Source organism: Anomaloglossus baeobatrachus, chromosome 11 (genome assembly GCF_048569485.1).
Source record: "Anomaloglossus baeobatrachus isolate aAnoBae1 chromosome 11, aAnoBae1.hap1, whole genome shotgun sequence".
Classification (NCBI taxonomy): Eukaryota; Metazoa; Chordata; class Amphibia; order Anura; family Aromobatidae; genus Anomaloglossus; species Anomaloglossus baeobatrachus.
The window spans coordinates 22,764,557-22,791,696 of NC_134363.1; the positions used below are offsets into that span (position 1 = coordinate 22,764,557).

Genomic DNA, 27,140 nt, shown 5'->3' on the forward strand with positions numbered 1-27,140 from the left:
ACCCGGGCTACCGTCCAGAACTCCGTGGGTTCAGCATCATCCACCTTTCCTGCTCCTCTACGGACTGTCCAGCTACCTATAGTGCTTCGGCTGCCGTGCATCAGGACCCTCTGGCGGGGTGACCAGCCTGGCTGCCTCCTCAGGGGACATCGGTGTACGGTCCAGTGCTTCCACCACCCGGACGTAACAGATGGTAGGCTAGAAATCTAATGAGTTGCTTGGACCAATCCCAACCAGGGAGAGAGCCTTAAATATCTTGTATGATAGGCTGGGGACACCTTTGCAAGGTGCATGCATTTATCTCTAAAGGACAGGAAGAGTGAGCAGTCACTCTAGACTGAAGACCACGAAATCCTGAGTGACATGCACAGGGTCAGGTGTCTAGGGACCTCAGCAGAAGTCATGGGCCAAAACACACTGGGGTCCACAATATATGTTAGCGCCAATGCAGCAGCACAAAGGACCATTCACAAGAGGTCAGCTATGTGGGCAAGCAGAGGACCACGGCCATGAGAGGTACAGGGGACCAAGAAACACATCAATGGCTATGCGGGAAAACAGAGGGCCACACAACATGTTCTCAACCGCAAGGACAAGGGGCAGCAGAGGAGGTAATATCATCAGAGTTCCTACTTGGCTGAGGGAGAGGAGAGTGCAGGGGCATCAGCGCTAGGAAGCACCAGGACGCTGGCGTACTTAAGGACACTGGCATTACACCAACCTTCAAAAGGAACTTGAAGACTTACCTCTTATGACAAGCCTACAACCTGCAGTAACCCTTAGTCCACTATATGGCTGCATGACCAGCTCTACCCATCCCCTGCAGACTGTGAAACCTCTCGGGCAGGGTCCTCTCTCCTCCTGTACCATCTGTACCTTGTATTGTTCATGATTATTGTACTTGTTTTTATTATGTGTACCCCTTTTCGCAGTTAAGCACTGTGGAATCATTGGTGCTATAATAACAAATAATTTCATCACTCATCACTAATTCCTGGCTGTCATCTATATTTTATACCATTCTCCTTTTTCTAATTATTAAGATGTCTCAAATTACAATGCATTCTTCTTACGATGAAGATGTGATTAAGGAAACTTAACCATGAATTTTCTCCATTGAACACATTACCCAGCAGACAGACCTCAAATTATTTTAGTGGCAAAAATTTTAAAACCAGAAGAAAACGCTGCGGTGGATGTTGTTGTTACTTGATATATACAACTTTCCCCACTGCTCTGATATTATGGACAATATAATGATATGTGATGACTATGACTTACATTCGACATTCAGAGTTTGATTCTCTATTGTGGAAAAGTCGTCTTTAAATCTCACTCTACAGTATAATGGGGAATTGTTGTGTGACTTCCTCGGTGTGAATGTGATATTGGAGTGGAAGGATCTGCTGCCATCTTCATAGGTTATAATGTAGCCCATCAGTCTTGTACCAGTCATGGCTCCTTCCCATGAAATATGTGGTTGGGATATATTCCGGCATCTACCAGGACTTGTACAAGTCATCGTCACCTCCTCCCCATCCACCAGCCTTGTAGAGGAGATTGTAGGTTTATCTGTGAGATCTAGAAAAATACAAAATAGTGTGATAACAGGCTCAATGGTCGGCAACTGCAATGGAAGCTGCCAGCAGTGGATCTTGATCATTTTCCCAAGACCATTTAGTGCAGTGATAGCTACCGAGGCTAGAAGTGAATATAGCAACATGTGACATTAAAACTTAACCTTTAATTGGGATCAATAATATCAGTTACAAAGGTGAAAAACCGTGATCCAAACACCAATTTAAAAACCTGAAAATGATGAGGCCAATCTAGGATTATAGCGCCATCACCTTCATTCACAAAGGGTGAAATTTTAATTCACCCATACCTTATAACACAGGTGAGACGGAGAGTGAGATGTCCTCTATATGTGTCCCCTCCAAAGTTAATAGCTGGGGGGATATTGGATATAATTAACCTGTAACAATGTAGGAGGTCTATATCAAACACCCCAGACAAGGTCTATCATAAATGATTTAAGGCATGTGAAAATACCTGCACAGCTTAAAGATCACACACTGTGAATTCCCAGACCGGGGGACACCTTACTAGACAAATAACAATAAAATTGCGGTATCCAATAAGTGGTAGCTTATGGTGGAAATAATACATGCAGTAACCACTGGATCGATTCATCAACCGGAATTATGGATTATGCAATGATGTTAATAACACATAATTGGAACAATCTCACCCAGATCTTGTATCCCGGTAGGGGTCAAGGTTCTCCTGTGTTGCTGAGATCCATATGTCAGGACGACGGGAGAAGTGGCTTGGTCACTGACCCTGTTAGGGATTAAGCTGACCCTTTTTCCACATAAAACTCCCGCCCTGACAAGGGCAGTCCACAGCTGGCCCTGTTGTGGCTAACCCTAAAGTCCAGACCAAGTGCCTCCCGACGCGTTTCACATCATATGCTCATCAGGGGAGACATATGGCACTTAAGAATAGTGGTGATGGCTCGATGTAGACCTCAACCCTGCGTGGCCTGGTATCATGATACCAGGCCACGCAGGGTTGAGGTCTACATCGAGCCATCACCACTATTCTTAAGTGCCATATGTCTCCCCTGATGAGCATATGATGTGAAACGCGTCGGGAGGCACCTGGTCTGGACTTTAGGGTTAGCCACAACAGGGCCAGCTGTGGACTGCCCTTGTCAGGGCGGGAGTTTTATGTGGAAAAAGGGTCAGCTTAATCCCTAACAGGGTCAGTGACCAAGCCACTTCTCCCGTCGTCCTGACATATGGATCTCAGCAACACAGGAGAACCTTGACCCCTACCGGGATACAAGATCTGGGTGAGATTGTTCCAATTATGTGTTATTAACATCATTGCATAATCCATAATTCCGGTTGATGAATCGATCCAGTGGTTACTGCATGTATTATTTCCACCATAAGCTACCACTTATTGGATACCGCAATTTTATTGTTATTTGTCTAGTAAGGTGTCCCCCGGTCTGGGAATTCACAGTGTGTGATCTTTAAGCTGTGCAGGTATTTTCACATGCCTTAAATCATTTATGATAGACCTTGTCTGGGGTGTTTGATATAGACCTCCTACATTGTTACAGGTCAATTATATCCAATATCCCCCCAGCTATTAACTTTGGAGGGGACACATATAGAGGACATCTCACTCTCCGTCTCACCTGTGTTATAAGGTATGGGTGAATTAAAATTTCACCCTTTGAGAATGAAGGTGATGGCGCTATAATCCTAGATTGGCCTCATCATTTTCAGGTTTTTAAATTGGTGTTTGGATCACGGTTTTTCACCTTTGTAACTGATATTATTGATCCCAATTAAAGGTTAAGTTTTAATGTCACATGTTGCTATATTCACAGAAACTATACATGTTTGAGTTCTCTTTCGTTACCTACTGGTATTGATATCCTTGCTAATACTACGAGGCTAGAAGTGCCGGGATTTCTGCACGCAGCATATACTCTAGACTGAGTAAGATAAACTATACTATTCAATTTTTTTTTATAATTTACATTTCATTACCATGGTTATCCATCCTAGGATTTCGATAATTCCACAACTTTTCCTTTTAGGTATTGCAATTTCAATGTTGAGAATTATCTATAGCTCAGTAATACAGATTATATTTCATGAGTTTGCTTATATCTTCAATGTGACTCTTCAGAGAGGGAAGGAGATGAACTCTAGCACCACCTATTGGAAGTAGCAATCCTAAAAGTCAAAAGTGACTCTCTTATGAGCCTTTTCATATGACTTAGGATATATGCTAGATATAAACCTTAATTTGCAGACACGGTGTTTCGGGGTGATTGCCCCTCGTCAGTGCAAAGTATGAGATCTGATCTTACTGTATGAGAAGCTATAGTGGGGTCTAAGGGCAAAACATTTCTGTTTGTAGAGACTGACAAACAAATCTTTCTGGCAGTGAGGAGACTTATAGCTGCAAATGTGGCGCCCTTAACCTGGTCAGGCACCACTGAGTACTGCACCAATGCTGGGACAGTGCTTCCAGGTAATTCCAAAGGCCAGAATGAGGTGTGTATGCACACATAGCAACCAGGTCTCCCACACTATTAGAAGGGACCCTTGGGTAGTCTCTATAGAAGGCTAGCCTTCAATTTGTTTCAAGGGGTGTAGCGGAGGGGCTGGAAGCTAAGCTGCAGAGGCTGTCAGGAAAGAAGGGGAGTGAGCCAGTCTGGTAGCAGGGAGCGTGGTTGCTAGGAGACGGAGGCGCGTGCACACGCTAGTCAGACCCTGCACGTGAAGTAGCCGTTAGCGGAGGAGAACGGTTACCAGAGAGTCAGTCAGAAAGACACCTGAAGAGAGGCAGTGAAGTACGGGAACTGCTGGTGACTAGGCACGCACGGGAAACAGGTCCCTAGAGTAGACGTCCATTTATTGATCTGCTAAACCTGCCGGTGAGGGGACTAGAGGTACCTCACCAACCACACAGAGACCGAGCCTCAGCAGCAACATGGGACCCATAAGGAGACAGAGCCAGAAGCCATCTCACCTGGTCCACGCTGCCAGAAAACGGCCCAACAAGGGGAGAAAAGGCAGTAGCGACTTCCCTGGATAGACCGCCACGGTACTTCAAGTCAGGGGTTATCCGAAACAAGAAGTGCTAGGAAGGCAAGTTAATGGATACCCTCAGATCGGCCTGAAGGAGTTCCTGGTTCCACCTGGTTTATCTCGGCATCACATGGGTTACCTCACGATAACAGCAAAAGTGAGTAAAAACAAGTTGAAAGACTTTCCGGACTGAGACTGAGTTATTCTGGAACCTGCTGTTCCACACACCTGAGCCCCTGGGGCCTGCCTCACTCACGGGAGGCCACATCATCCGACTGCAGACTCCATCAGCCCCAGGCACTCATTAAATTTGCAGTGGAGGTCACCCATATCCCTGACCGCAAACCGTGAGTGGCGTTATGAGTCATATATACCATACCAACATACCTGTTGCCATTTGTATACCCAAAAGAAGACCCTGTAGCGTCCATGAAGGTGGAATGATGTCCCTGGGGTGACTGCTGCAGATGGGCTTCACATTTGGCATCATGAACAGGATCAAGGACTAGACCTGTTTAGACAGGTGACAGTGTGCCTCAACGATCCGATCGAAAAATTTGAACCGTCGCCTTTTTGCCACCGCTGAAAACGCACCAGAGAAACGGCTGCAGCCCGTGCAAAAGGAGTAACCGTCCACGAAGAGGAGTGACCTTCCCAGGATGGAGAGCGCCCTCTGGCACAGTGAAAAGAAGAGATGGGGGCAGATCTGTCTCCGAACTGCTGGGACCTCCCAGTGCAGTGAGAGGAGAACAACCAAAAGTGAAACTAAGCCCAAAGCCTGACCAGAACCTGATTAGCAACGGTAGAGACAAGATGGCGTCTGCAGAAGGTGACAAAGGAGAGCAGGGTTGGACCAGGCCCATGACTGCAGAGGAGCTGTAGGCAAAAGTGGAGAGAATCACTGATTGTATGGAGGAGCAGCGGAGGCGAGAGGTAGTCGCCTGGAAGGAGAGAATGTTAACGGCAGTCCGAAACTTGCAGCTGTCCATGCAGCGGGGCCCGCCAGGAGGCGCCGCCCATGCTCAACCTGATCCATGGTTAGCAACAGCAACCCTGCCACTGGAAGTCTCCGGCCCAACTCCGGATGAGTCCAAAGCGGCCCCTGCCCAACCTGGTATGCTGATTCCACCAGCATTAACATCCGAAGCTGGTGCGACATCCGGTGCGACACCCGGTGCGACATGTGATGTGATACCAGAGGCGACGCTCGTGGACAGACCAGACCAGGCCGCAAAGCCTCTTGGCCCAGTTGCCAGACCAGAGGTGCTCACAGCGCCCCAGTCGCTGACTGGGGATCCGGCTCCTACCCCCAGACCAGAGGTGGTCACAGCGCCCCAGTTTGTAATACTATTGTATGTTTTGAGGATTTCGATAGCGTTAGGGCAATGACAGCCAGAGACGAGTTTGTGGTACAAGATGTTTATGATAGATAACCACGGTAGATACACAACGGAAATACACAGGATAACAAACACATGAAAATACCTTTCCGAAACGGAGCGAAGGGGATTCCCGGGGCCACGCACCGGACTCCCCCAGGGAGACCACCAGAGCGAACCCCTATACAGGGACTGTCCGGCAATCAACCCCGGAAGGCCTAAATGCGCCGCAGCCGGGACACAAGGGGCAAGCGGTAAAGTCCAGAAGTGTCCGTACGGGATGAAAGTCCAGAATGGTTATGAACCGGAAGAAACCGGGCAGACGTGCTGACCAAAGACGGCAGACGGAGTCCGGGCACAGTTTGAAGAAACCGGGTGTGGTCCAGAGTCGGTCGGTAGATTTTCAGGAGGATCCAAAGGTAATCAAGTAGCAGCAGCAGCAAAGCAGGAGCACACAGCAAGCAGTATACTCAGGCACTGGACTAGGCTTAGAGGCGGCCTTTTAAGCAGCTGGACAGGAAGTAGGGCAACAGAACATAAAACTCCATGTTAACCGAGGGCAAGCTCTTTCAAAAGAGGACTGGAAAACCCGGAAACCTGACACAGTTGCTGACTGGGAATACAATCCCTGCGCCCCGACCTGAAGTGGACACGGTACTTCCTCAGATAAAGAGAGAATCAGAGCCTCTGCCTTTGGCTCACCAGGTGGCCAGGTACCTGATCCACAAGCTGCCGTCCCGACCTGAAGCAGTCATAGCTAGAGATGAGCGAACCTCTAGAGGCTCGAGTTCGACTTGGTTCGGAGGCCGCGTTCGAGTTCGGTTCAGCGAGCCGTTCGACGAACCTCTCGAACCCCATTGAAACCAATGGGAGGCAAACAGAAACACATAAAAACACATTATAAATGTACACATACAGTTAATACACATTGCCATAACACTTACCTGTCCCCACGATCCGTCCTGCACTCTTTCTCCAGCCGCTTTTCCTTCCGATAATTGCTTCGTCCTCCCGGTAACCAGTACTGATGATAGGACCTATCGTGACGTAAAAATAGCATGTGACCAGTCACATGTCTATTATCTCATTGGCTACAGACTGGTCACATGGCTAGACATCATGCTCGGTCCTGTCATTGCATCTCTCCGGTACATGGTGCACGTTTGTGTATCTCCGTGTACCGGCGACATGCTCTGGCACACAGTCGGCTCCCCGTTCTGCTTCCCCGTTTCATTATTCATCGGCTGCCACAGCCGGTCAATACCGGACATCACCGTTGCTATAGCAACGCACCTGTCAGCGGTGACGTCACCGCTTACAGCCAGCAGTACTGATCACTCACGGAGTGAATTGGCTGCACGGGGAACAGCATCGTCTTCCTCTCATGCAGTGCTGCTAATGTAGCAGAGCTGCATGGGCTGAAGGAGAAAGAAGACAGAAGACCATGGATCGTGGAGGGATGACAGGGAGTAATAAACATGGAGTCTCTAAGTGTGTCTGTGTATTTATTTCTATTAAAGTATTTTTTCTCTGTGTGGTTTCTTTTTTTTTAACCCTTTATTGGAGATTCTTAATGGCCAGGTCAAATGTGCCTGACATTAAGAATCTCTGACTTAATACTAGTTATTAAAAATTGCTTGTATTAACTCATTATTACCCAGCAAGCCACCGTCACCAGGGCAGCTGGAAGAGTTGGATACAGCGCCAGATGATGGTGCTTCTATGAAAGCACCATTTTCTGGGGTGGCTGCGAACTGCAATCCGCAGCAGAGGGGCCCAGAAATCTCGGGCTAACCTGTGCTGCGGATCCAATCCCCAGCTGTCTAGTTGTGCCTGGCTGGACACAAAAATGGGGCGAACCCCACGTGGGTTTTTTTTTTAATTATTTCATGAAATTCATGAAATAATTAAAAAAAGGGCTTCCCTATATTTTTAGTTCCCAGCCGGGTACAAATAGGCAGTTGGGGGCAGCTGTACCTGCCTGCTGTACCTGGCTAGCAAACAAAAATATGGCAAAGCTCACGTCATTTTTTTTGTAGTTTTTTGGCAAAAAAAAAAAAATGCTTCCCTGGATTTTCCATTGCCAGTGAAGGTAACACCAAGCAGTGGGGGTTAGCAGCCAGTAGCTGCTTGGATTACCCTTAGCTAGCAATACAAAAAATGCAGCGGGAGCCCATATATATTTTTTTTAATTATTTACTTAAATAACCAAAAAAAAAAGGCTTCCCTGTATTTTGATTGCCTGACATCACAGTGCTGTAAAAATAAATCTTTAAAAAAAATGACGTAGCGCTCCGCGGTATTTTTGATTTTCAGTGCAGATAAAACAGACAGCTACAGGTTGCCACCCCCATCTGCCTGGCGTTACCTTGGCTGGCAATCAAAATACAAGGAAGCCCATTAATTTTTTTTATTTAAAAAAATAGTTAAAAAAAAATGACGTCGGGTCCCCCCATTTTTGATAGCCAGCTAGGGTGAAGCAGATGGCTGTAGCCTGAAAACCACAGCTGACAGCTTTACTGTGGTTGGGGATCCAATGTGGAGGTCACCCCAGGCTCTTTTTTATAATTATTTTATAAATATTAATAATTAAAAAAAGTAGGGTCCCCCCAAATTGGATCACCAGCCAAGGTACAGCGGACAGCTGTGGTCTGGTATTCTCAGGGTGGGAAAGTCCATACTTATTGGGCCTTCACAGCCTAAAAAAAGCAGGCTGCAGGCACCCCAGAAGTGGCGCATCCACTAGATGCACCAATCCTGGCGCTTCACCCCAGCTCATCCCGTGCCCTGGTGCGATGGCAAACGGGGTAATAAATGGGGTTGATACTAGCTGTAAGGTCACCTGATATCAAGCCCAGCAGTTTGTGATGTCATGGCGTCTATCAGATACCCGACATCACAAACTGTCAGTACTAACAAAACAAATAGGCAAAAAAAATTATTTGAAAAAACACTCCCCAAAACATTCCCTCTTTCACCAATTTATTGTAAGGAAAAAAAATAAGGGTGTCCAACGATGACTCTGGACTGTCTAGAATATGGGGGGACATGCTCAGGGAACGTATCCCCCATTTTCTAGGAGTGCAGACCTTCCATGTGAGGAGTGTGGGTGCAATGAATCTGCACCCACTCTCCCCGGGTCCACAGCAGCACAGTCCATGTCGTAACTGTTGCTACCAAAGCTGCAATGCCCTGCTCATGAGGTAAGGGCATGCCTAATCAGGAGAACTATTCTACATTTCCAAATATTGGTATTTGCTGATATTATTGCTATTCCACCTACTATGTATTGGGGATAGGATCTTGGAGATGGAATACCCCTTTAAGTCCAGTTATCCAGCTGAATGAATACTAAACAACAGAGCTCACTATTTAGACATGTTTTCTTGTGGCATATAACGGACTGTCCTGTTTGGTAGTCGTTCAGCAGGGAAACTATAAAAGCAAATACCTCCATTTGTAAATGTAGTATAGCTCTCCTGATCAACTACCTCATGAGCAGGGCATTGCAGTAGCTTACAGATGCATGGTTACCACCACTCCCTGTGTCTGAACACAGGAAGCTGAGCTGACAGCCGCTCTGTGCATGCGGCAGTGTCTATTGTGAAGGAGGGGGCCGCAGGGATCAACACTACACAGGTACGGGGGTCACCGGGGAACACCGGTGGGGTTATAGGGGGTGACTGGGGAGGGGTTTTCTGTCGTATGTGTCATGGCACATGCAACAGAAATCAGAGGAGTAGGGTGAATGCGGCCGGCGCGCTGCTGTGCGCGCGGCCATCTTGGATTTCCAGGAGGGGGTCGGGGGGGAATTTTGGTGACACCAGGGGATCGGGGAGGAGATTTATCTCCCATCTGACATGTTTGTTCATGCCAGATGGGAGATAAATAATTTTTTACCGGCGCTGTCATTTACTGTAACGTGATCATCGGTGTACGGTGTATACCTGTGATCACGTGAGCGGGGACCGGAAAAACCGTCCTGAATCATGATCTGCAGGGTCTCAGCTATCCCCTGAAACCCCGGAGATTTTCTGACGCTGGGGGGTGCTATTCACTTTTTTCTGCCTGCTGTTTATAAACGGCAGATTAGAATAAGGCTACATTCACACGACCGATCCGTTTTTGCAGTCCACAAAAAACGGTCTGTTTTTTTCACGGGTGCATCCATGTGGCATTCGTTTCCGTTCCGTATACGGTCCGTATGTCATCTGTTTGTCATCCATGTGCCTTCTGTTTTTTTTGCATACTGCAAAAAAACTGAAGGAGGGAAAATACATAAATTTACCCAGGATCCATATCTTCAACCTACATGAGGCGGTCACATGTTCACTCCAGTGCCATTTTCTACTGCTTTTCACAGCGTAGAGCGCTCTGGTGATTTTCTTGTGCTTGTGCACTTCATATCAGTCTTTTCTGTCATTATAATGGCAGAAAGACACATAATGTCCCACTCTCCTGCATTTTGTAATTTTGCACCCTTTGGTGCCTTTCATGTGGCACTAAGGGGTGCTTAGCCTTGTATTTAGCCAAAAAAAATTTTTTTTTTTAAAAAATAACGTTGGGTTCCCCCTATTTTTGATAGCCAGCTAGGGTAAAGCAGATGGCTGAAGCCTGCAGACCACAGCTGGCAGCTTCACCTTGGCTGGTAATCCAAAACTGAGGGCAATCCACGCTGTTATTTTAAATTAAATAAATAATAATAAAAAAAAAACACGTGGGGGTCCCCCCAAAATTGGATCACCAGCCAACGTAAAGCGGACAGCTGGGGTCTGATATTTTCAGACTAGAGAGGTCCATGGTTATTGGACTCTCCCTAGCCTAAAAATAGCAGGCCGCAGCCGCCTCAGAAGTGGCGCATCTGTCGCGGGCGGGGAGGAGGGTGTCGGCACACTACGCTCACCCCCTTCTGCTCGGGTCCGGCGGCTGCTGCTCAGTGGTGGCTCGAGCCGTAGGCCGGATCCCGGGGGTTTCTCGAGCGGCGCTCCTCGCCCGTGAGTGAAAGGGAGTTGTTGGGTGTGGGGATGATTATTGTCCGTGACGCCACCCACGGTTGTGGTGATTGCACCACCGCTGCTCAATACGGGGATCCCGGGGATGGTGATGCGGAGCAGCCAGGTGTTGTGTTGCCCCTCCGTGGGCAGGGGTTGGTGATCCCGGGGCCCGGTGAAGGTTTGAGAGGTGCGGGGCCTGGTGGGCGCAGGGACGCGGGGGCAGCGTTGTGCCTTGCGGCACTGTGGTACTCACTCAGCCTGAGACGTGGACACAGTTTTACGGTAAACCAAACGGCTGGTTGGACGGTCCCACAGACGGCTGCACCTGCACTCCCGGTAGGTGACGGTGATGTCCCTCTTCCTTGCACCTATAGTTGACTTGTGGTAGCGGTGGATTCCCTCCGGTTACCCGCTCCCCGGCTTCAATCTGGGCCGGAGGAGCACTACACTTTGCCCGCAGGCACTGCCCCTGAGAAACTGGTGCCGTGGTGGTGGCGGTGTCTCTCCGATTCGGGTTGGGCTGTTGCCTTCAATCGGGACTTGGTTGTTGGGGGATCTACGTCCCCTTCACCGACGGATTCGGCAAATTTGGCGACTCCTAGCCTTGCCGGGGTCCGAGAGGCCCCTGCCCTGGTGCTGACTGTCCTTCGGAACACTGCTCCAGACCACCGGGCACACAGCCAACGGGGTCCTTCCAGGAACTTCCAAACGGTCCCCCTCCAGACAGTCACCGCCGTCGCTGACCTTGCTGATCTGGCCCTACACAAAGCTGGACCCTTCAGGCTTTCTTTCTTTACTCCTTTTCTTCCTTCACTTTCACTTAGCTGTTTACTTTTTCCCTGTCTAGACTACTCCTCCACTCCTTCCACTTCCTCCTCCCTGACTAGACTGCCTGGTTTTCCCGCCTCCAGAGCTGTGACCTCCTTGGTGGGCGGAGCCAACCGCCTGGCCCACCCCCTGGTGTGAATCATCAGCCTCTGGAGGAAGGCAACAAGGATTTGTAGTTTAGCTGTGATGTGCCTACCTGGGGTGTGGGGTGTGGTGGTGTTGTGACCTGTCACCCCTGGCTTGCCCAGGGCGTCACACATCCATTAGATGCGCCAATCCTGGTGCTTCGCCCCAGCTCATCCCGTGCCCAGGTGCAGTGGCAAACGGGGCAATATATGGGGTTAATACCAGATGTGTAATGTCACCTGGCATCAAGGTGACATTACACATGTCAGATACCCGACATCACCAACACAGTCAGTAGTAAAAAAAAATAGACGACAAACACATTTTTATTTGAAAAAACACTCCCCAAAACATTCCCTCTTTCACCAATTTATTAGAAAGAAAAACAAATCCAGGTCTGCTGTTATCCAAGGGGTTCCCATGATGATCCATACCATAGTCACTGTCCCAGTCAATGAAGAACAGAATGTTCCATATTGGCTGGGAGAGCAATGCAGTGACCTGAGCTAACATCAATAGGTCAGCCCAGGTAACTGCAGGGCATGATAAGTGCTGCTGTCAGGAGCATAACGAGGTACATTACCTGCGGTGATCGCTGCGCTCCTGATAGCAGAGCTGTCACTGAGTTCAATTACCGCCGCCTTCACAACCAAGTATCGCGGGAGTCCGTGATGTCACCGCTAGTGACAGTCTCGGGTCGGCAGCGAGAGGAGATGTGACAAGCGGCGGCCATGGATGACAGTGACAGCGCTGACATCGGGAGGGCAGGACTTCATCACCGCAGTTAAGGCTAGCTTCACATTTCCGTTGTTTTGCATGTGTGCGGGCGGCAGAGTGCGAGGTGGGTGAAGCCAAGTGGGGTAATGTGTGCGGAGTGCAAGGTGGGTGGAGCCGAGCGGGGCAATGTGTGCGGAGTGCGAGGTGGGTGGAGCTGAGCAGGGCCATGTGTGCAGAGTGCGAGGTGGGTGGAGCCAAGCGGGGTAAAGTGTGCGGAGTGCGAGGTGGGTGGAGCCGAGTGGGGTAATGTGTGCGGAGTGCGAGGTGGGTGGAGCCAAGCGGGTAATGTGTGTGGAGTGCGAGGTGGGTGGACCCGAGTGGGGTAGTGTGTGTGGAGTGCGAGGTGGGTGGAGCCGAGCGGGGCCATGTGGCGCTGAGGACTTCAGTGCCAGGGACTGCATGGCTAGGGACAGGTGAGTGTGAGTTTGTGTGTACAAGCCGAGTGCAGGAGGGGGCGGAGCCGAGCGGGGAAGTGTCGGCTCCCTGCACACGTAGCCAAGGGTAAATATCGGGTTACTAAGCAAAGCGCTTTGTTTGGATACCCGATATTTATCTTGGTTACCAGCTTACCGCAGGCTGCCAGCGATGGCTGCCTGCATACTGTAGCTGTAAAAAGCCACGTTTATGGGGATCGAACCATTCTCGAACGTAACTCGAACTGTCGAGCTTTTAGCAAAAAGCTTGAGTTCGAGTTCGATCTCGAACACCCTGCAAAATGACTCGAAAATGAAATTGGTGAACCTCGAACCTCGAACATCACTCATCTCTAGTCATGGCACCCTCTTCGCTGGAGAGGGATTCCTTATCCTGCCTGGCTACTGAAGGCTCATCCCCAGAGCTGCTACTCGCCCGACCAGAGGAGGTCGCTGCACCCTCTGAGAGTGAGGGAGGCCATGAGGCCGTGCTGCTGTTCCCCCAATGACCGGAAGAGGTTGCAGCACCCTCCACCACGGAGGGAGAAGAGGCCTTACAGCCATCACTGCTAATTCCCAGCCTACCGGAGGAGGTCGCAGCACCCTCTGAGAGAGGGGGAGGCCATGAGATAGTGTGGCGCCCTGGACAAGCCAGGTCATCACAGGTACTACACCAACACACCCCACACCCAGCTAGGCACATCTAGGTCAAACACAAATCCTTGTTGCCTTCCTCCAGGGGCTGATGTCCACACCAGGGGGTGGGCCAGGCGGTTGGTCCCGCCCACCGAGGAGTTCACAGTCTTGGAGGCGGGAAAAGGATTCAGATGAGTTTGGAGAGTGAAGTGGTAGAGGAGCAGCCTGACCGTGTCCGGGTTCGTGGCCTGGGCACATACAGCAAGGTTGGCAGAGGGTGGTGACCGTCTGCAGGAGAGGCTGATTGGCGTGAACCGTAAGGACCGGGGCCTGGCGGTGGCCCGCCGGTACCGGATCGGGGAGTGAAGAGAAGCCAGCACCATTCGGCAGGGCCTATGGATCCCGACCAGGCTTGGAGTCACCGTAAAACTGGTCAAATCCATTAGCGAAGGGAACCTCCGGGGTTTCCCAGCAGTCAAGACCCGATTGAAGGCAACAGCTCACACCGTAAAGGGAAACACAGTCACCGCCAAGGCTACAGTTCCCAGGGCCAGAGCCTGCGGGCAAAGGGGCTCCCTCAGCATCCATCCAAGCTGGGGAGCGGGTTACCGGTGGGAAGCCATTGGAACCGTAAACACAACACAGGTGCAGGGAAAGGCAGTCACCATCAACCTACCAGGAGGAGAACAACCGCAGCCGCCTGTGGGACTCATCCATCCAGCCATTTGTTTGACCAGAGACTCCGTGTAAATTACTGGCTGAGTGAGTACCACCGTGTCACAGCACTGCCCCCGCGACCCTGCACCTCACCATGCCCCGTAACCCGCCTGTCACCTTCCAACCCTCACCGGGCCCCGGGACAACCAACCCCCCAACCCATGGAAAGGAGAACCAACATCCAAGCTGCTCCCTGTCATCGCTCCCGGGATCCCCGTCCAGAGCAGCGGTGGTGTCACAACCTCACCACAACCGTGAGTGGTGTCACGGACAATATCCCCAGACCACACACCACCCCCCTTTCATTCATGGGCGAGGAACGCCGCTCGAGTCACCGGGATCCGGCCCACCGCTCGAGCCACCACCGAGCAGCAGCAGCAGCGGCCGGACCCGAGCAGTGGGTGAGCGCAGCGTCCCCTCCTCCGCTCGCGACAATAGCGCTGCTGTCTTCCCAACGATCGGAGGAGGTTGCAGCACCCCATGCCAGGCAGGAAAAACTGGTTGCATATAGTCCCAGCATGTATGTGACCTGGTTACCTGCTGATGACCAGGTGATAGTAATGCGGAGACCAGCCCGCAGAGAGCAGCGTCGAGGGAGAGCCAGACACCCCCTTGCGAAGCCCATCCCAGAGAGAGAGCAAGTGGAGGCCCGGGACCTGCAGGAAAAGCAGTCCCTTTGGTGGACTGGATTCCAGTCTCGAGGTCCCCTCCACAGAGGAGTAGTGGAGGAGTGTAACTGCCGAACGGGGTATGGGTTTATTCTGGAGGCAGGGGTTAAAGAAGGCAACTTTGTGTCTCGGCGGGACGTACAGTCCCACGTTCAGCGGAGTCACTTAGGTCGTGACTTGTATGTGGGGGATGTTGCAGAGTACACAAGGCATATGGGAAAGAGAGGCTGGTTTGCCTTGGACGTGGTACAGTGTCCAAGGGAAACCTTAGTGAGCTCGGGCTCCACCCCCAGCGCTTCTATCAGGTCCCCAGAGTCATCACCACCAGGGGACGCCCATGATGCAACCTCCAAGAGTCAGTGCACTGAAGTGCTAAGCACTGACCTTGGAAGGCGTAAATCTATTTAAGTATGGTTTAGGAGAAAATCTGTTTAGTTTAAAATATTTAAAATTGTGTTTCTGAAAGTTAAGTAACGTTCAAGAATGTGCCCGCAAGAACCTTTTTAAAATATTCTTTAGCATCTGGTTACGTGCACTTTATAAATGGACCATAGGTTATGAAGTGGCTATAACCACAAACTCTCACAGTGTAAAAAGTTACCCTGAGCTCTCACTTTGAGCTCCCACCTCCACTCTCCACTGAACTCCAAACTCTTCTTAACTGAACTCATTGTTTTTCTGGGTTCTCCAGACCCCTAGGTGGGCGTTCTACATCCGCCTGGTCCTGCCCACTGGTGTGTCTTTCCTTCCCTGGAGGGGTGACCAGGGTTTTTGTTGGCATGATGTAACCTGGTGAGGGATGGTGTTATGCGAGGGCCTATTCTATGTGTGACCACCTGGCGGCGCCAGGGCGTCACACTAGCAAAACCCGACCCACCTATTAGATATTCTGCAGCTTCTATCAATCGAGTATCAGTGAATATCACAAACTTTACTTGCATGTATTTCAGAAAATATCCATCCGATCTTACAACTAATGGTATGTATAGAATCAGCATGATAGCGCCCGTATAGCACTGGCTTTAGCTTATATAGGAAAATCCTGGTGGGTGGTCCTCTTTAAGGTAGAAAGAGCCCCAAAGAAAAAACAACTGAAGTTATCGCAGTAAAGGCGTCAAAGCCTCACACAGGAGGAAGCCAGCGATGGAGACGTCCATGGCTGAAAGACTCCAGTCAGTGTGTGGCGCCCTGGGCAAGCCAGGACGTCACAAGCACTACACCAACACACCCCACACTGCCGGTGAGGCACACCTAAGTCAGACAAAAACCCTTGTTGCCTTCCTCCAGGGGCTGATGTCCACACCAGGGGGTGGGCCAGGCAGTTGGTCCCGCCCACCGAGGAGTTCACAGTCCTGGAGGCGGGAAGAAGAATGAGTTTTCAGTTTGGAAGTGAAAGAGAGAGGAGAGTGAAGTGGTAAAGGAGCAGACAGAAAGTGGTCCGGGTGTGTGGCCTGGACGGAACAGCAAGGTTGGCAGACGGTGGTGACCGTCTGCAGGAGAGGCCTATTGGAGCTAGCCGTAAGGACCGTGGACGGGCGGTGGCCCGGTGGTACCGGACCGGTACGCAAAGAGAAGCCAGCACCATCTGGCAGGGGCTTACGGACCCAGACAAGGCTAGGAGTCTCCGTGAATTTGTCAAATCCGTTAGCGAAGGGAACCTCCTGGGTTTCCCAGCAGCCAAGACCCGACAGAAGGCAACAGTCCAACCGTTAGAGGGAAACACAGTCACCGCCAAGGCTAAAGTTCCCAGGGCCAGAGCCTGCGGGCAAAAGGGGCTCCTTCAGCAACCTTCAAGCTGGGGAGCGGGTTACCGGTGGGAACCCATTGGAACTGTCTACACTACACAGGTGCAGGGAAAGGCAGTCACAATCAACCTGCCGGGAGGAGAAAACCCGCAGCCGTCTGTGGGACCCGTCCATCCAGCTGTTTGTTTTACCAGAGACTTTGTGCACATCATTGGCTGAGTGAGTACCACCGTGCCGTGCGGCACAGCGCTGCCCCCGTGACCCTGCACCTCGCCAGGCCCCGTAACCCGCCTGCCATCCCTCCCTACCCCCTCACCGGGCCCCGGTACAAACAACCACCTACCCACCAAGGGGAGAACTAACATCCAGGCTGCTCCCTGTCATTGCTCCCGGGATCCCCGTCCAGAGCAGCGGTGGTGTCACCAACCTCACCACAACCGTGGGGGGCGTCACGGACAATATCAAATCCCCACAATCAATTCCCCCCCTTTTCACTCACGGGTGAGGAACGCCGCTCGAGTCTCCGGGATCCGGCCCACCGCTCGAGCCACCACCGAGCGGCAGCAGCAGCTGGACCCGAGCAGTGGGAGAGCGCAGCGTCCCCTCCTCCGCCCGCGACAAGTGCTGCAAATGATTCTCTACGGAAGATTAAGGATAATGATGAGCATTTTATTTATGATAAAGTTAAAGGGATTGTTTGGTCTAGAATGACAAGTCTGCAGTGCATCCTAGCGCATGCACCGTGTGCTGCAAAGATTTGCAGATTTTTGGGCCAGGAACAGTGGTCACGGGACTGCAATTAATCAACACGCATATTCCCAGGCAGAACCCGACTAGTATAGTATTGTTTTGACTTTCCAACTTACTGATACTGTAGTAGTTCAATCCCTCTAAGGAAAAACAAACTTAAGAAATAAGAAGCAAATGTATATTTATGTCTATGAGTTCTCCTCAATTAGCAGCACTGATAGTATAAAATTGGGAATTATTCATCTGCAGTGTCACCAGCCTCAGGAACATGTGCCGCCCCCACGTCAGCAGCCGGGCTGCTCGGATCCGGATCCGCGGTGGCTCGAGGGGTCTCCGGACCCGGGGGTCGGGGTTGTGCGGCCACTCAAATAAAAAGGGGGTATTTACATGGGGCTGCATGGTTAAAGTTCGTGACGCCACCCGTGGTGTGTGGTAAGGTGGAGTACCACCGCTGCAGCTGGGAGTACCCGTAGCAATGGAGTGGGCAGCTAGGTGTTTAACCCATCCACAGGTAGGGGGAATGCCCCGGGACTTGGTGATGGTAGGGGAAGCCGTGGGATGTAGGTTTGGGAGGCAGGGAGCAGGGAACTCACAGTTGGTAGTCGTGGTCCTGGATGAGGCTGTGCTGCTTTGGAAGGCAAGTAAACACACAGCCTGTAATTAAACCAAAAGTCCTGGAGTACCGCTGCCGCTCAGGAGGGAAGCCCGTCCAGGTGACCATTCCCAATGGTAGTGCTTGGTGTGTTCCTGTCTAGTAGAACCTTCCGGGAGCTTCTATCCCTCAGCCCCTCATACTCTGAGGGCTGCTGCCTCGCTGTCCTGGGAGCTCCAACTCCCCAGCCTGCTCTCCCCCTGAGAGCTACTTGAGAGCCACCTCTCTCCTTGCTCCCCAACCAACGACTAACCAGTCACCTCTCCCCCAGTCTGCCTGACTCTAAGGTGGGCGGCCCTTTCTCCATTGGACCTACCCACTGGTGTGTGTGACTTGGATTTGCATGCTGGTGTTTGCAATACCATTTGGTAACAAATCAAATAGCAGAATACCCAAGGGATCCACAGTATCAACCTAAGCAAATAGCTGAATCCAGACAGAAAATTAGGTACTAAAAGGGAGACCTAAAATATAACTTTTATTTCACGTGCTTAATAAAAAGTGAACCTAGGCTCACTAAGAGTAAAACCAACAAACCACAGACATAAATATGTCCTGTTATGTACAGGGACAAAGAAACAGACCAATAAATTCTTGGCCCTTGGTGATAGGGTACGGCAAATGATGGCCTCAAAGTTGAACTGAGGATACTACCAAAAAGAGGACCCCCACCATAAGAAAGTTAACAATAACTCTGAGACACATCCCTACTCATTCATAGGCTGAATATAACAGACTTGGGGCATGTGTCACAGAAATCAAAGGTATATGTTAACAATTATCCTGGAACATATCCCTCCTCACTCATAGAGCTGAATTCAAAATCAGCATAAGGGCATGTGTCACAGGTATCAAACATGGACCATAGGGAATCATAATCAATTGTCCCATCAAGGAACGATCTTACCCGGTCCAGCTGATGTTTTGGAAGGGCGGCAATTGGGAGGACCACCAATGATGGCTTATCCAGGGGGGGCTGTCCACCAGCTCATCAGATCCCACAATGATAATGCCAGACGGTCACTTCCATATTACGGCAGAAACTCACTCCCAACGCGTTTCATGGAAAACAATCATCAGGGGATTGAATGGGCGTATGACTGACGCACCTAGGAGTGCGAATCTCTTTGGGCATATGGAAATGGCCACATAGGATGATATGGGCCATATATGATTTAACTCACCTACTCCCCTGATGATTGTTTTCCATGAAACGCGTTGGGAGTGAGTTTCTGCCGTAATATGGAAGTGACCGTCTGGCATTATCATTGTGGGATCTGATGAGCTGGTGGACAGCCCCCCCTGGATAAGCCATCATTGGTGGTCCTCCCAATTGCCGCCCTTCCAAAACATCAGCTGGACCGGGTAAGATCGTTCCTTGATGGGACAATTGATTATGATTCCCTATGGTCCATGTTTGATACCTGTGACACATGCCCTTATGCTGATTTTGAATTCAGCTCTATGAGTGAGGAGGGATATGTTCCAGGATAATTGTTAACATATACCTTTGATTTCTGTGACACATGCCCCAAGTCTGTTATATTCAGCCTATGAATGAGTAGGGATGTGTCTCAGAGTTATTGTTAACTTTCTTATGGTGGGGGTCCTCTTTTTGGTAGTATCCTCAGTTCAACTTTGAGGCCATCATTTGCCGTACCCTATCACCAAGGGCCAAGAATTTATTGGTCTGTTTCTTTGTCCCTGTACATAACAGGACATATTTATGTCTGTGGTTTGCTGGTTTTACTCTTAGTGAGCCTAGGTTCACTTTTTATTAAGCACGTGAAATAAAAGTTATATTTTAGGTCTCCCTTTTAGTACCTAATTTTCTGTCTGGATTCAGCTATTTGCTTAGGTCAATACCATTTGGTGGCACCTGTAACCAAGGAGGAGATGGATACTGCATGGAAAGGAAAATTGTGCAACACCCTGTGACGACCTGATAGGCCAGGGCGTCAAAATCATTCAGTAATTTCTGTCAAGTGCTGTGCATGATGCAACATGATTAACAGTGATACATACTGTATATTATCTATGGTGGCGTCTGAAATAGACAAAGGTGCACAAACTACTGGAGACATTGTGAAGTTGGGGTGTCATCTGCCGGGTATTTCACAACTGACATTATACTTATGTAGTGGGTGAGCCTACCCCCTACCAAGACCAACATAGTTAGCCCGGAAATGCTATTAATAAAAATGTTTTATTTGTATATACATGTGTATTGTGTTAGGGCACCCCTAGTGGCCGGGTGGGACGGCTGTCGCCACCGGGGAGGAGGAGCCGGCTGTATGGTAGGGGAATGTGTGAGTGTGTGTGAGGGCAGTTGGATCCGGGACGGAAGGCTGAGAACACCAAGGGGCAGAGTGTGTGAGCGGGGCCACCAGGGGCGCCGGAGAGCAAGGAGGGGAACGTAACCTCAGGGTGTGAAGCAACTGGTGTGGGTCCGGTGTGCGTGAAACCTAAGAGTGGGAGCCCGACGAAGTGGAGTACCCCGGGCATATCCCCACCAGAGGGTGCGTTAGGGCAGGCTGCCCCCAGCTCCACCGAAAGTGCCTGATTTTACTGCCGGATTGATCTGTACAATAAAAGATGTCGTTTGTTACCAGCAACCTATGCCTGAAGATCGTTTGTACATCGTCCGGCAAATGCACCATCACACTCTGCCCCACCAAGTCAGTTCCCGACCGTGAAGTAGTGGTGAAGCCAGGGACCAGCCTGAAAACTACAGCCACGACTACAGGGCCAGAGGCTTCCCTGGCTCATCACTACATGTGGCGTAGTTGGCAGGATGCGAATTCCCTGCCAGGGACCCAAGAAGCCGGAGATCAAGTGGTGCCGAGTGCACCGTATCCGGGCTATGAGAGAAGATTTCCAGTCCCATGGTGGGAGGAAGAAGTGCCCAAGGCGTTGGACCGGGCACAAGATGGCGGCAAGATGGCCGCCGTCTGTGAAGCTGAGGAAGAAAAGGCGCGAAAAGTTGGCGCCAAATGAAGAGCCTGGGGCTGGCCGGTGCCGAAGAAGAAGCACAGAGTACTCCGCCCAAAGAGGGGAGGCGCCAGTCCCAGGGCACGAAGAGAGAAATATGAAGTGGGCGGTATTTTGAAGAAAAAGAAGAACCGCCGCTGAGGAGTCAAGATGATGTGTGAGGCTGGGGGTGGAGCATGCCCAAGAGCGGGAAACATAGGCCCGCCTCCACTTCCTTCAGTCTCAGCATCGACTCCGCCGCCATTACTAGCGACACAGCCAGATACAGAGATGGAGACCTCCGGCCAACAGCAGGAACTCGCCACCGCCATGGCCCTGACTAGCCTAGGCCGGGAGCGTCCCAAACACGCTGCCGCAGCAGAAGCGTCCTTGCTGGATATCCCGACCATGCCAGGAGGCCCAGCACGTCCGGAGAAGGTGACCTGGCTGACCACCTGGGACGCGGCAACCGGGGGCACTACCACGGAAGTACGGGCAACCTATGCCACTCAGCTACCGGTGGGGAACCGGCCCCTGGGGATTACTTATTCCCCCTTGGAGACGCCTCAGCCCGTCACCACAGCCGCAGCACCATCTGTCCCCGTGCGGGAGCCGGCCGAAGTGATTGCCGAGAGGCTGGAACAAGACCACCGGGGCTTCTTTTGGGACCCTGTAACCCAGTCTCTCATACCGTACCCAAGGGCTCCGTCTCCGGTACCAGACCCCGTCCAAGAGCGGCTGCTTGCGGAGACCATCGTCCGGGAAATGATGTCCGGTCCCGGCGGTGAAGAGCTGGCCCTGCAATTCACCACTGGTATAGTGGTGAAATTCAACCAGCAGGAGGGCTACGGGTTTATCCGTGAAGCGAGTACCGGAGATGATTATTTTTATAATCGGGTGTACCTGGACGTGGAGGGTCTACCGAAGCGGCTTCACACACTTTATCCAGGAGAGAAGGTGCAGTTCTTACCCGAGGCGGGAGGTCGCGGCCTGTTCGCGGTTGGAGTGACCCGGATGCCGACCGCCCGGGAAGCGGCCCAATGGCAACAGGAGCTGGAATGGGAGGAACACCAGGAACGGCGCCGGAACCAGCCAAAACCGATGCCGACCGATGCCTTCCATTCCAGGCGCACCTTGGCGGTCACACCGGAGGTGCAGTCTGGCCCGACCGCTGACCCGGAAAAGGGTACCCCGGTGGTGGCGGTTAATCAAAGCGTCACCAATCGTCCGGTAATTGTCCTGGACGTGCCGCAACCCGTGCCTCAACCACCCCGGGTAGCGACTCCATCACCCCCGCCGGGAACCGAAGAGGCCACGTCATCGGAGCCCCCTTTCGCTCCTGTATCTTTCCGGAGGATCCGCCGACAACCTGGGCAGTCCCTGGGCGCCTACATCCATGCCCAGGCGGCCGAATGGAAGCGGTCCTGGCCTCCGGAGTAGATCACCTCAGCCGGCTTGTATGAAGACCGGTATTGTTGATTGACCGGCAGAAGTTTATGTTCTAGTTGCTAAGGCCCGGAGAGAGTTCGCTGTCAGACTGAGCCAGGAACTCCTCCGCAGGGCGAAGAGTTTGCAGTTCGGTAAAAGTTTTGCATGCCTGTTGCTCGCCAGCAAAGACCGGGAGCGCTGCTAAGCCTCCGGGCGCCAGCAAAGACCGGGAGCGCTGTTAAGCCTCCGGGCGCCAGCAAAGACCGGGAGCGCTGTTAAGCCTCCGGGCGCCAGTAAAGACCGGGAGCGCTGCTAAGCCACCGGGCGCTGCCGAAGACCGGGCGCTGGACTGGTGCCCTTTTTCTCGTACGGGTCACCTGTTGTGGACTGGGCTGAAGGTTATTCTCATGCTATGTTCATTTTTACAGTTATGTGTTTATAGATAGAGCCTTGCCGGGAGGCTCGGTTTTTAAGAGGGGAGGCATGTAGTGGGTGAGCCTACCCCCTACCAAGACCAACATAGGTAGCCCGGAAATGCTATTAATAAAAATGTTTTATTTGTATATACATGTGTATTGTGTTAGGGCACCCCTAGTGGCCGGGTGGGATGGCTGTCGGCACCGGGGAGGAGGAGCCGGCTGTATGGTAGGGGAATGTGTGAGTGTGTGTGAGGGCAGTTGGATCCGGGACGGAAGGCTGAGAACACCAAGGGGCAGAGTGTGTGAGCGGGACCACCAGGGGGCACCGGAGAGCAAGGAGGGGAACGTAACCTCAGGGTGTGAAGCAACTGGTGTGGGTCTGGTGTGCGTGAAACCTAAGAGTGGGAGCCCGACGAAGTGGAGTACCCCGGGCATATCCCCACCAGAGGATGCGTTAGGGCAGGCTGCCCCCAGCTCCACCGAAAGTGCCTGATTTTACTGCCGGATTGATCTGTACAATAAAAGATGTCGTTTGTTACCAGCAACCTATGCCTGAAGATCGTTTGTACATCGTCCGGCAAATGCACCATCACACTCTGCCCCACCAAGTCAGTTCCCGACCGTGAAGTAGTGGTGAAGCCAGGGACCAGCCTGAAAACTACAGCCACGACTACAGAGCCAGAGGCTTCCCTGGCTCATCACTACACTTATAAGGAATTTTTATGACTTTTTATAAACTCTCCCCTGATGAGGCAACTAATTGGGCGAAACACATATGAGAAGAGAGGAACTTATGTGATTGCAAATAGGGAGCTGCAGAAGTGATTTGGCTCTACTGACACATGGGGTCGAGCTTATTAGCTTGGGGAACTTGCCATAACTGAGAGTACACGGTTTGTTTAGGAATAGATGGGTCCTAGCTCTATTGTATTGATGAAAAAACAATAAATGATGAGTCTATCTAGACATTAACCAATCCCAGCCGTACTCGATTGTTTATGTGTTTTTGCAAGATCATCACTCATGATATTGTTACACTCACCTGTTACGGCCACATAGGGCTGGAAGTCTGTATAGATGAACTGTGTCTGAGGATCCCGAATTCTGAAAGTATACGCACCCCCGTCTGTACTCAGAGGTTCTTCTATGTAAAATGAACAGTCCCCTCTGGTCACATCCCCAATCAGGTAGAAACGTCCATTTGTGTCATATGTAGTATCTCTTCGGAAAGCCACAATCTCACCGTATCGTAGATATACTCTATACCAGATTCCACTTGTGTTTGTAGTTAGACTTATATTTCTGGGCACAGTAAAGTTGCAGGGAACATGAACGCACAGACCTCGCTGCACTCGCACATATGGAGCCACAAGTATTTTATATTCAGATAATTGACAGTTTATATCTGTAAAACAACACGTAGATATATAGTTAAATAAAAATAAAATATATATATATATTTTTTTTTTCTTTATTAGCAGATGTGAAGTTGAATGTAGTCTATTTGGCCCCCAGAAGTACTGAGGAGGGTCAAATGGTCATTCTGCCCCATATCCCATCTAGGGACCCAAACCTTTCCTAGGTCTTATGGTGGCAATGGCTATGACACGTCCTATCTCAGATCTTTGAGGGACACAATGAGGAAAATGTAGAATTGGTGGAGGAAGGTTGAACTAGATGGACATACGTCTTTTTTCAACCTAAGTAACTATGTAATCTTGTGGTCAGATGCCATTTATACATCCATGGGGTAGACCTCAAGTCAACTTCACAAATAGACGAGAGTGATTTCTTGTCTAGACTGGCAGAAGGTCCATCAGCGTACCGTAGGGTTGCATATTCCAGTGGCTATTTTACATGTATGTGAAGTGAAATAATGCACGTGCACTATCATGTAGGCTCACTTTCATGGTATATCTGCAGGTCAAATACAAAGTAAGCCATTATCCATTGTAGCGACCACACATGGTTGGATCTATGAGTGTTTCATATTCAGGAAGATTTTGAGAGTTGACATCTTTATTAAATAAAAAACAGGTGTGAAGTGGAATAAAAGTATATTATACATATATATATATATATATATATATATATATATATATATATATATATATATATATATATATTGTGAGGTAGCGACCACCAATGTGGTAAATGGTCGCTATATGTCGCAGTGGAGAAGGTCGCTGCGATATTAAACTGAAGAGGTTGGGACTTGTAGTTTCACAAAGGCTTGTTTCTGTATATAAGGGTCAGGTTCCCTTTAATAATGCCTGTGTGCTGTGCTGATCTGGAGAATCACAGACCTCCACCTGTGGGTGTGTCCGTCTGATTTAGGAGACTCAGTGTGTGTTCTGCAGAGTGTGAGACTCACTCCACTATGGACATTTAATGAACTGGAAGCCCACGGTATGTGGATGTGTTCTATTTTCCTTTAAGCCGGGAGAGGCTTTGTTACATTTTGCTAAGCAGTTTATGTTGAGTGTTTTAAATAAACTGCCAGAATTTTTATAAAGAGACTGTAGCTGTGTTGCTAAAGCTACCTCGCACCGCTGCAAGTGTGTGGAACCGCCCAGGTTGCGGGGTGCAACCTTACAATATATATATATATATATATATATATATTTGGTATATACAGGTATATATAGTTGAAACCAGAAGTTTCCCTCTGCTCTCTATATAGACACATCTGCAGGTTTTTCCATCCGCTCTCTATACAGACACATCTGCAGGTTTTTTCCTCCTCTCTCTATAAAGACATATTTGCAGTTTTTTCTCACGATCTGACATGAAATCAGTATAAACCTTTCCTGTTTTAGGTCAATTAGGAACCAAAATTATTTCTATTTGCCAAATGCCAGAATAATGAGAGAGAGAGAGAATGTTTCCAGGCATTTGTATTACTTTCTGCAAAGTCTTAAGTTTTCATACACTAAGGCGGGCTTTAAACGCTGAGACATCGCTACCGATATATCATCGGGGTCACGTCATTAGTGACGCACATCCGGCGCCGGTAGCGTCATCGCAACGTGTAAATTCCAGGTGCGACAATGAACGAGCACAGAAGCGTACAATATCGCTAATCTGTGTAACATCGTTCATTTCCATAATGTCGGTTCGACCGCAGGTACGATGTTGTTTGTCGTTCCTGCAGCTCCACACATCGTTGTTTATAAAGCCGCAGGAGCGACAAACATCTCCTTACCTGCGTCCCGACGACAATGCGGAAGGGAGAAGGTGGGCGGGATGTTATGTCCCGCTCATCTCCACCCCTCCGCTTCTATCGGCTGGCCGATTAGTGACGTCGCGGTGACACCGAATGCACCTCCCCCTTGAAGGAGGGATTGTTCGGCAGTCACAGCGACGTCGTCGAGCAGGTATGTGCGTGTCAAGCTGCCATAGTGATATTGTTCGCTAAGGCAGCAATCACCACATATCGCATGTATGACGGGGGCGGGTGCTATCGCGCTGGACATTGCTAGCAATTGCTAGCGATGTCGCAACGTGTAAAACCCACCTAAGAGTACTATGGCTTTAAACAATAAGGGACCGCCCATATGATGATGTCATGTATTTGGAGGTTTTTGATAGGTTTATTGGCTAAATCTGAGTTAATTAGAAATGCACTTGTGGATGTATTGTAATGCAAACCGGAAGCACACTGCTTCTTTGTGCAGCATCATGGGAAAGTCAAAAGAAATCAGCCAAGATCTCAGGAGGAGAATTGTGGACTTGCCCAAGTCTGGTTCTTCCTTGGGTGCAATTTCCAGATACCTGAATGTGCTTCATTCATCTTTACAAACAATTATACGCAAGTACAAACAAGATGGGAATGTCCAGCCATCATACCGCTCAGGAAGGAGATGAGTTCTGTGTACCAGAGATGAATGTGCTTTGGTCAGATATGTGCCTATCAACCCAAGAACAAAAGGAAAAGACCTTGTCAAGATGCTGCCGGAACCTGGTAAGATTGTGTCATTATCCACAGTGAATCTGTCATGATTCGCCTCCCTATC

The 27,140-nt window shown here is 50.2% G+C and overlaps 1 protein-coding gene across 6 annotated transcripts in view; it reads right to left on the reverse strand.

Annotated features, from left to right (window-relative positions):
* LOC142256109 (sialic acid-binding Ig-like lectin 14) overlaps positions 1-27,140 on the reverse strand; it is a 48,029-nt gene that overhangs the window by 11,935 nt on the left and 8,954 nt on the right. For 4 of the 6 annotated variants that reach the window (XM_075327641.1, XM_075327640.1, XM_075327639.1 and 1 more), the window contains exons 3-4: positions 24,167-24,529; positions 1,282-1,581 (exon numbers count right to left, since the gene is read on the reverse strand). In XM_075327641.1, the coding sequence (XP_075183756.1) occupies positions 1,282-1,581; positions 24,167-24,529 (663 nt within the window). The remainder of the gene's footprint in view (positions 1-1,281; positions 1,582-24,166; positions 24,530-27,140) is intronic. The other 2 variants (XM_075327644.1, XM_075327643.1) reach the window with 2 other exon arrangements.